General features: G+C 41.1%; 1 protein-coding gene across 1 annotated transcript; it reads right to left on the bottom strand.

The window, feature by feature from the left end:
- Positions 1 to 3,546: 3,546 nt before the first annotated feature.
- On the bottom strand, positions 3,547 to 10,098 carry LOC129761399 (uncharacterized). The gene is made up of 2 exons (XM_055759120.1): positions 9,830 to 10,098; positions 3,547 to 9,776 (listed from the first exon to the last, which is right to left on the bottom strand). Exon 2 carries the CDS (start codon positions 9,559 to 9,561, stop codon positions 3,547 to 3,549), a length of 6,015 nt encoding a protein of 2,004 aa, XP_055615095.1. The 5' UTR covers positions 9,562 to 9,776; positions 9,830 to 10,098.

The following is a 10,098-nucleotide window of genomic DNA, read 5'->3' as shown; positions in this document are numbered from 1 at the left end:
CAAACTAGCGTTGCGCTTCAATGTTCTGCAAAGTTTTGCAATAACTGCTATAGCAAAACTGTACCAAAACGCGAAAGACTTTCTCGAAATTATCGAGCACAATATGATATAATATAAAAACATTTCATATCAGCGACACAAATTTTTATTTACTGTTGAAAAATATTGTTAGAATCGCTTCGCTTTCAACTGTACTATTTTTGTGAGGTAGATTTGCATGTCTCACTGATATATTTACCCTCAACTTAAAAATATGAAATTAAAACTTTATTTGATAAATAATCCATCAATCCAATTTAAGAACCATCGTATCCTGAAATATTGCGTTTTATTTTGTTTCTATTCGTAAATTTGAGGACTATTTACCTTGCAGCAGCATTCGTCTATGACTCGTTCGAACGCCTTCCTTTTATACACCGATCACCATACACAGTTCGTTCTGAACTGTGTATGGTGATCGGACTCAATTCACTTCATTTTCAAGCAAATTCATGCATGCTTTCAAGCGATTTCTTGCAATAAATTCTCAGACCACCAGAGATGCCAGATTTACAAATATGTTTGTAAATTTACAGACATATCTGTAAAACACTTTTCATTTTTGTTGTAGACTTTTTGGATATAACAATATTCCACAGTTTTCTGAAAAATAAGAGGCTCTATTCATCACATCAAAGACATTTGACTCACCATATGACATTTTTCCATAGTTTTAATACAGAAAAGTTTTTTTTTATTTTTTATTAATTCGTTTATTTTTATAGGCTCAGTTACATAAGTTTAAAGGAGCTGGATTCTTAACTAAACATATTAACTATATCTATATATCTATGAACAATTTTCCTTAATTCTATTGTTAATAAGGTAGAAAACTGTTTACTCGCGGTAGACTCGAGTTTGGAAGGGTGACATATTTTTATCAGGAATAGGATTGGATATAAGGATATGTTGACAATGTTCACACTCACACTCTCACTCACACTCATCACACTCAATTCTTAAACCTATCTTATAACTACTATGTATTTACATTTCAACTAAATACAGAAATGTAATTATATTTAGTTTATATCAATACACATGACGTTAGACCAGCGATACTCAACCTGCGGCCCGGCAGACTTTCTGGTTGATTCATCTGGTGTGTATGAAGTTTGGAACTCATACACATAAATACTTTTGCCCTGTCATCATTGCAGACGGAAGAGAGGATACGATTATTCACAATTAATGAAAAATTGCTTCCTCTGTAGGTCGGGAAAAATCTTGAACGAAAATTGTCTCTAATAATTATTTTCTGTTATGTATAACATTGTTTTGCTGAAATTCAAGGAGATTTATAGAAAAATAGTTAAGTTAGAGTCAGGACTATGTCTTCTAAGTATTTAAACAACATCGAATAACAATTTTTATTCTATTTTCAACAACTTACATTTGCTATCGAGTCTGCTTATGACGAAATATGGGTTACTGTTCGATATTGTTACCACAGACATGGTTCACAGTTGGAGGCGATCTGGCGTAGTGGTAACATCCATACCTCTCACGCAGAGATCACTAGTTCAATTCTCACTTCCGACATTCTTCCAAAAATGGAAGTAAAAGTGACGAACCAGCCAAAATGTGTTGAAAGTCACTCTAATAGAGAAAAAAAAACATGGTTCACGGCCGTGTGCTGATCAAAAGCTTGTATAGCCTTTCATGGCGGATGAAAAATATACACTGCATTCTCTTATAAATTTCACCAACGACAAGACCGCAAGCCTTGGAGGATGTCCAACATATCAACGAAGAAATACTGTTTTTTATAAAAATTAACAACGCGTATGTATGTGTAGATCGTTGAAACATTTAAACACACTTACAACCCATAAGTTATTTTTTATTTTACAATTAACATATTCACTAGAAATATTTTTTATGACAGAACAACGTTTGCTGGGAAGGGGTCTCCGTAGCCACATTGGTTGCACGTTCGCTTAGTAAGCGATCGATCGTGAGTTCAAAACTCAGGGCCCTCATTGACCATCTTTGTGTTGTTACAGAATAGCTACGTCCACGCAACAATCATCAGCGATGGAGATCGATCCACGGTCGAAATAAGATCGATTCATCCATACAACTGCTCTGCTCTGCAAGACACATCGGGCTGCTGTTCTATAAATAACTCAACAATGATCAATCAACTGTCTCCGCTGTCCGGTGGTCCAACTGGATAATGGAAGAACAGAAAGAATACTCTTACGCCTAAATGGCTACTGTGTGAATGTACCATATGTAATGGTATAGAAGGAATACTGGCGAATGGCAACTGTGTAATGTGCTAATTATAGATATGATAACCATGTGACATGTACACGATTAAAATTCGGCTCTGTTACAGCTAAGAAAATGATTTTTCAAATCATATCTAAAGACGAAAAAATAGCATCTCTGATATCGAGATATGTTATGTAAAAAATCCCAGCTTTCAAGAATATTGAAAAATATAGCGCCCTCTAGTCCAAAGTCATAAAAAAATAAAAAACGACTACAATCAATAATTACTAAAATATAATTATTTTTTTCGCAAGTTAAATTTTTTTTTAATAAAAGGCTAGGTCACTAGTTTCAATTTCATATGTCGATTATCTAAATCGGTTCAGTAATTCAAAAGTTATGATTTTGATTTGTGATTTTTGGGAAAAAGTGGAAAAAAATGATTTTTCGGACCACCCTAAAATGGAAATGGGCACCCTACTGAAAAAATAAAAAAATACGGGTCTAATGTTTTGCGATAAAAAACAAAATTACCACTTTAGACGAAAATCTGAGAGCCACTACATCGGTTTGGCATGGAATGGCTGTATATATACAAAATACAATCTTACGTGCATCGCGATGTACAAAGTATTAATGAATATGTGAAAATTAACGTTAAAAGACATTTCTATAGATCTGCACACTTTTACAGACTTTTCCACATTTTTAACAGACATTCACATGTTTTTACAGACTTTTTTTTAAAATCATCTGGCATCTCTTCGTTCCACTTTTTATCGAATATCTTCAAATCGCAGGAGTAAACATCTACGTGACTCTTGTTCGGATATACAGTAGAACAACTAAATTTTGTAGCAGCTCGTTTTGGTTTAATCAGCTCAAACTGTAAATAATATTTTTATTTGAAATGAACAAACAGCATCATATTTCAAGACTTACAAAATTAGTTTCAGCCCATCAAGTGCACCGAACAATGGTCAAATCCTGCGACCGCGATAATGAATGTGCTGACTAATTCAGATAATTAGTGAAGTGAAGAATGGTTGATTTTAGGTTTTACTTACATAATTCAGTTTATGCTAGTTGTATAGCAATTTCAATGTTCAGCAGTAGGTTTAAATATAATCAATAGGATAAGGTTATTGTAAGCTAGTTTTAAGAAGATATCGCATATAATTTTAGGAAAGATAACTTTAGATTTAGTAAGCACGTTTCTTATTTTGCATGTCACTTTTTAATATAACAATTCCTCTCTCTCTCTGTCCGCATCTGTCAGTCATTGAATCAGTTGACATTTCGGCGCAAGGTTCCTCGCATCACATCGGTAAGCCGACCGTCGTTAGTGCCCAGTGGTTGTAACAGTTCCCCGGCCCGTAAACCTTGTCCGGAATTAGCTTCAGGAACAGATTTACAAGAAGATGCCACCTCAATCACTGCCAGCTTGTTCACTGGACGACGATATAGACCTTGTGCTGTACGTACCATAGCCTGCCTGATCCGTTTGTCTTTACCGATGATGACTGTTTCAATTTTACCGCGTATCCATCCATTCCTTCCATGATCGTCAACGATGAATACGAGATCCCCTGGTTCTAAGGGTTTATGCTCTTCTAACCACTTACTGCGATAGTTCAGAGTAGGCAAATATTCCTTGATCCATCTTTCCCAGAGTCCATCAGCAATGAACTGCGAGCGCTTGTACGAGTTCCGAAGAGCTTCCGCTTGGTCCGTTGGAGGGATGGCAGGATTTTGTAAGCACGACGTAATTCCTCTGAGGTAACTGTTGGGTGTAAGTGTTTCTGCAGACTCCGAGTCCTGAGACGTATACACTAGAGGTCTCGAGTTGACTATTTCCTCTGCCTCAGCAATCACTGTCAACAAAATCTCATCGTTCATCCTTCTTCCGACGTTCAGTTCCGACATCACCTGCTTAACGGAGCGCACCATGCGCTCCCAAACGCCCCCCATGTTAGGCGCAGAGGGTGGCGAGAATCTCCAACTTGTACGAGCGTTGGTGAACACGTTCGCGGAGGCCAAATCTATTCGTTTTATCTGCTCTTGGAGCTCCTTGTTGGCCGCCTTGAGGTTAGACCCGTTATCTGAAAAGATGGTGATTGGAGGTCCTCGCCGTAGCACAAATCGTCGAATAGCCATTATGCACGATGCAGTATCTAGCTTGTATGCCACTTCTAAATGAACTGCGCGTACTGAAAAACATGTGAAGAGGACTATCCACCTTTTTTCCAGATGCCTACCAACCACCACCTCAATAGGGCCAAAATAATCAATCCCTACATAGCTGAAGGGTCGTACGAATGGTGTTATTCTCTCAACAGGGAGTGGTGCCATCCTAGGTGTTTGCGGTTTAGTCTTCCTTACTTTACACGATTGGCAACTCCCAATGATCTTCGCAACGCACGTTCGTATTTTGGGAATGTAGAATCGTCGACGTATCTCGGCGACAACTGTATCCTTATAAGCGTGACCAAAAAGTTGGTGATAATGTTCCAATAAGCGATTGGTCACTGGGTGGTCTTTGGGCAGAATTATTGGAAATCGTGTATCGTACGGAATATGTTCAGCCTCACTTAAGCGTCCATCCACTCGTAGAACCTGATGTTCGTCTAAGAAGGGACCAAGTTTAAATAAGGTACTCTTCTTCTCAATCGTCATCCAGTCCTCTTTTGGTGACTGTTGATTCCGAAGCAGCGTTGTGATTTCGTCTCCAAATACATCGCGTTGGGCTAATTTCCACAGGATATTTTCGGCAACCTCATATTCTTCCTGCTTCAGGGGCATGATGATAGAACTTTCAGTTCGTCGTATAAATTTACTGACATTTTCAGTGGTTGGTACAGCTTCAAGCGGTTTCCCCAGCTGTTTCAATCTGCAGTTGGAGATGAATCGAAGGACGCATGCTACTGTTCTAAGCAGTACGTTCCACCGAGATATACGAGTGACATCGATAATTGATCCCAAACTCAGTTCTGCTCCGTGGAACAGATGACATGCGCGTAGCTCCTCTGGTGTATCTGGTGATAATTCGTTTATTGTTGTCCAGTTTGCTTCTGGTGAGTACAATATTTTCGGTCCACGAAACCACGCTCCGTCTGAGGTTAAAGTACTTTCTTTCCGTTTTTTGGTAATTATATCTGCAATGTTCATCTTTGTTCGTATGTACCGCCATTCGTCAACGGATGTTTCTTGCAGAATTTCTCCAATCCTGAATCCGACGAAAGGTTTATATCTCCTTTGATCGGACTGAATCCAGGATAGCACAGTTTTAGAATCCGACCAGAGTATGCGTTTCGAGATTTTTATTTTATGGTTTGCAACAACCGTATTCGACAATCGAGCCCCAAGAACAGCTGCCTGAAGCTCCATTCGAGGAATTGAAAGTTGCTTCAGGGGAGCTACTTTGGTTTTAGCCATCACCAAACTGCAAACGATCCCAAAACGTGTTTCTAAACGGAAGTATGCAGCGCAACCATATGCTTGTGAGCTGGCGTCACAGAAAACGTGAAGTTGTACGGTATCGTAAGCTGACGGTGGAGCTCCTTTTAAATAGCATCGAGGTATCTTCAGCTTCTCAACTCCTGAGAGTGACTTTCTCCACCACGTCCATTTTTCGAAGCAATCGTCATTAATATGCTGGTCCCATCCGCAGCCGCTCCTCCACAGATCCTGTAATAATATTTTTCCATGTAGGGTGAAGGGTGCTAGCAAGCCCAAAGGGTCGAAAAGGCTCATAATGCAACTGAGCGCTATTCTCTTCGTTGGTCTATCCGAAGCAAGTAGATACGGGGATAGATTTTCTCGTACAGCGGTTGAGAACATGAAGACATCTTCCTTGGGCCACCAGATAAGCCCTAGAACACGTTCCACAGCTTCTTCGTCTAGATGGAGAGATACCTTGTCGACCGACTCACGTTCTCCAATTTCTTCGAGAAATACTTGTGAATTCGAAATCCACTTATGGACAATAAACCCCGCTTGCGAATGAATAAATCGGACCTGTCTAGCGCGCTCCACAGCCTCCTCGACGGTGTCAGCACTGTCGAGGTAATCATCAACATAATGCTGACGAATGATAGCACGAGATGCCTCTGGAAAATGTTCCGCGTATTGGGAGGCGTTGTGGTTCTTGATGTATTGAGCCGATGCTGGGGAGCAAGAAGCGCCAAACGTTCCAACATCCATGATGAAGATCTCCGGTTGTCCTTCGCGGTTGGTGCGGAACACGAAGCGCTGAGCTTGCTTGTCGGCATCACGAATTTTGTACCGGTGAAACATCTCTTTCAGATCACCTCCGAAACCGACTTCTCGCTCCCTGAATGGTTGAAGAACTGCAGGCAGTGGAACCAACAAATCAGGGCCAGCAAGTAACATGGAATTTAAAGACACTCCTTGCACTTGTGCAGCTGCGTCCCAAACCAATCGTACTTTATCCGGTTTTTTGGGATTCAAAACGACATTGATGGGTAAATACCACACTCGAGCTGGATTCGCGTTAGCTAATTCCTCGGCGGTCACCTTGTGAATGTATTTTTTGTCCTGGTATTCTTGGATCTGCTGTCGAACTCGTTGGTCTAATGTCGGATTTTTATTCAGACGGCGTTCCAAGCTTCGAAGTCGCTGTAATGCCATCGGGAGACTATCTGGGAATGAAAAATCGTCCAACCTCCAAACTAGGCCCGTTTCGTAGAAACCGTCCAGTTTAATAGTCGTCTTCTGCATGATTTCTCTAGCTCGGCGGTCTACATCAGATTCAGGAAGTTGATGAACTGTTCCCTCCTGTTCTTCGATCATGAAATATTTGCGCATCAGCTTATGCAGGTCCTCATTGGAACATTCATCATGATGTCCGATATATGCATCTGACGTCGTGGTTTGCCTAGGTCCATAGACCGACCATCCCAGATGCGATCTAACGCCAATCGGTTCATCTGGATTTCCTACACGGGACTCCAAAGGTGCTAGTAGGTAGGCATTATCTAGTCCAATTAGGAGTTTGGGTTGAGCTCCAGTTAGGTCGGCTGTATCCACACCGTTCAAATGATGATGTTGGCGTATAATCTCACGGAGGTTGATTTTTTGTTTGGGTAGGCATAATCTCTCCACGGTATGCGCCTCCTTTAAGTCAAACCGTTGACCTTTGTCCAACCCACTAATCTCCAAAGATACACATTCTGAGTTGGGCTCTTGACGAACAATATTCCCGGTCCAACGAAGTTTCAAAGGTTGCGATATTCCACTGGCTCTCAAATCACGAATGAGGCTTTGCTCAATAAGAGTAAGTGATGATCCTTCGTCCAAATATGCAAGCGTGTTCAAAGACCTCGTTCCATTGAATAATGTAACTGGAACGATTCTGAAGATGATTGATACTGAAGTGTTGACATGTGCACAGTTGATTCCATTAGTCGGTGCCAAAGCAGGATGGTGATTCGATGAACCAGACGATCGTTCTCGATGAACCAGAGGATGGTGGTGCTGCCGACATTCGCCGACGTTACAAGTAATTTTAAATCTGCACCAACCCTCATGTTCGTTTAAGCATCGTTCACAAAGCTTCTGTTGATTCATGATCCTCACACGTTCTGCTAGATTTAGACGACGGTAATCTTCACAATTTCGCACCCGGTGGTCACCCTTCTGACATATTCGGCATTGGCTACTACGTTTAACAGAAGGCACGCTTTGCTCACCTGAATGCGTGCTTACAAATCCTTTTTCATTTCCTCTCCCCTTGGCGGATTTTGTTTTTGTATCCATTACGAGTGTGACTTCACTAGCTTCGGCGACTAATTTTGATGTAAACTGAGCAAATGTGCGCAGTGTGACAGGCTTTTCAAAACGTTTGAACTGCACCCACTCTCGCTTAGTGGGTGCTGGGAGTTTGTCCACCAGCTCTTGGATGAGCAGAGGGTTAACGAGGTGATCATGGAACCGTGCAGCCTCCAAATAATCGCAAAGTTCTTGTACTGCGATTCCGAACGGAATAAACGTTTCCAAACGATCCGCTCTCGGCGAATCTGTTTTCCGTACCTTGTTCAGGAGCGTATGGATCAATTGCTCAGGACGTCCATATAGCATGCGGAGCGTCTCAATAACTCGAGGTACGGCCTGTGGTAGCAGCAGCCTACTACGAACAGCCTCAAGTGCGGGCCCTTTCAGGCATTCCTGCAAGCGTACTAAATTCTCAATGTGTGAAAATCCACACGCTTCTGTAGAATTGACAAAACTGCTGTAAAACAGCGGCCACTCCTCTAATTTTCCGGTGAATATGGGAAGCCTTTTTGAAAGAATTTGGCGGGCTGCTCGTTGTGCCTTAGTTGGTCCATAATGTCTGCCAGGGATTTTACTGTGGTCAGACTCACGATCGAATTGTTCTCCCTCCGAGTTGCTTGCTTCCAACGAGTCACTGCTTGAATCATCCCGTCTTTTGCACGAAATCTTGGATGATTCTTTGGTTCGGTTTGACGTAACAACGGAAGGCACTTCAGGAACCTTTGGATGTCGCTTATGAATTTTCTGGTTTCCTTCTTTATTTAACCAGTCTTGAACCTTATGCTCATTATCTTGTTCCTCATCTTCGCCCGGTAGAGTATCTCCAATATCGCCTCCAACCGCCCCTTCCTCGTCCAAATTGGCTGATAAAATTTCATATTTTTCTTTCTGAAACCTTTCACGCAGCAGGCGTTGACGGTCTCGAAATTCGATATGGTCCTTCAATTGCTGCTCAAGTAGTTCTTTCTCCTGAGCGAGTTCCTTCTCTCTCAGCTCCTTTTCTTGTGCCAACTTCTTTTGAAGGAAGAAACGATCGATTTCCAACTTTTTATCCTTAATCGCTTTCTCATCCTGTAGCTGCTTTTCTCGCAAAACTAACTCTTCCGCCATACGATTAAATTCCAGTTCCAATCGTGATCGCGATGTACGACTGGAATGGGTTACGACGGATTTTGCATCACTTTCCTCCAAGGGTTTTGACTGTTTAGCCGTTTTCTTTTGACAAGTCTCACTAGCATGTATTTTAGATGTGACGCTTTTGCTCGATGAAGCTCCAGTTAATGATACCGCTTTTTTATCTCTGGGTTCCAACAGCTTCGCTGAATCAACTTTGCTTGTCTTTTTGTTTTTCTTCTTTCTAGCTTCCGTGCATTCGGAGCAGCAGAATGGGCGTTTCGCTACCCCTGGGGACTCACCCACACACGCGAAATGGTACCAACTGGAACACTCATCACAGGCTACCATTTGGTCATTGTCCGGACCGTGGCACTTCTTGCATTCTCCAGTCATCTCGTTATAATTTTTTTGAGATTTGTTCGGATATACAGTAGAACAACTAAATTTTGTAGCAGCTCGTTTTGGTTTAATCAGCTCAAACTGTAAATAATATTTTTATTTGAAATGAACAAACAGCATCATATTTCAAGACTTACAAAATTAGTTTCAGCCCATCAAGTGCACCGAACAATGGTCAAATCCTGCGACCGCGATAATGAATGTGCTGACTAATTCAGATAATTAGTGAAGTGAAGAATGGTTGATTTTAGGTTTTACTTACATAATTCAGTTTATGCTAGTTGTATAGCAATTTCAATGTTCAGCAGTAGGTTTAAATATAATCAATAGGATAAGGTTATTGTAAGCTAGTTTTAAGAAGATATCGCATATAATTTTAGGAAAGATAACTTTAGATTTAGTAAGCACGTTTCTTATTTTGCATGTCACTTTTTAATATAACAATTCCTCTCTCTCTCTGTCCGCATCTGTCAGTCATTGAATCAGTTGACATTTCGGCGCAAGGTTCCTCGCATCACATCGGTAAGCCGA

This window comes from Toxorhynchites rutilus, chromosome 1 (assembly GCF_029784135.1).
Source record: "Toxorhynchites rutilus septentrionalis strain SRP chromosome 1, ASM2978413v1, whole genome shotgun sequence".
NCBI classification, from domain to species: Eukaryota; Metazoa; Arthropoda; class Insecta; order Diptera; family Culicidae; genus Toxorhynchites; species Toxorhynchites rutilus.
The sequence above is the reverse complement of the archived record's forward strand: the minus strand, read 5'-3'. Positions and strand labels throughout refer to the sequence as shown.

Coding starts and splice junctions, on each gene's coding strand:
- LOC129761399 (XM_055759120.1), bottom strand. CDS start 9,561: ATGACTGGAGAATGCAAGAAGTGCCACGGTCCGGACAATGACCAAATG.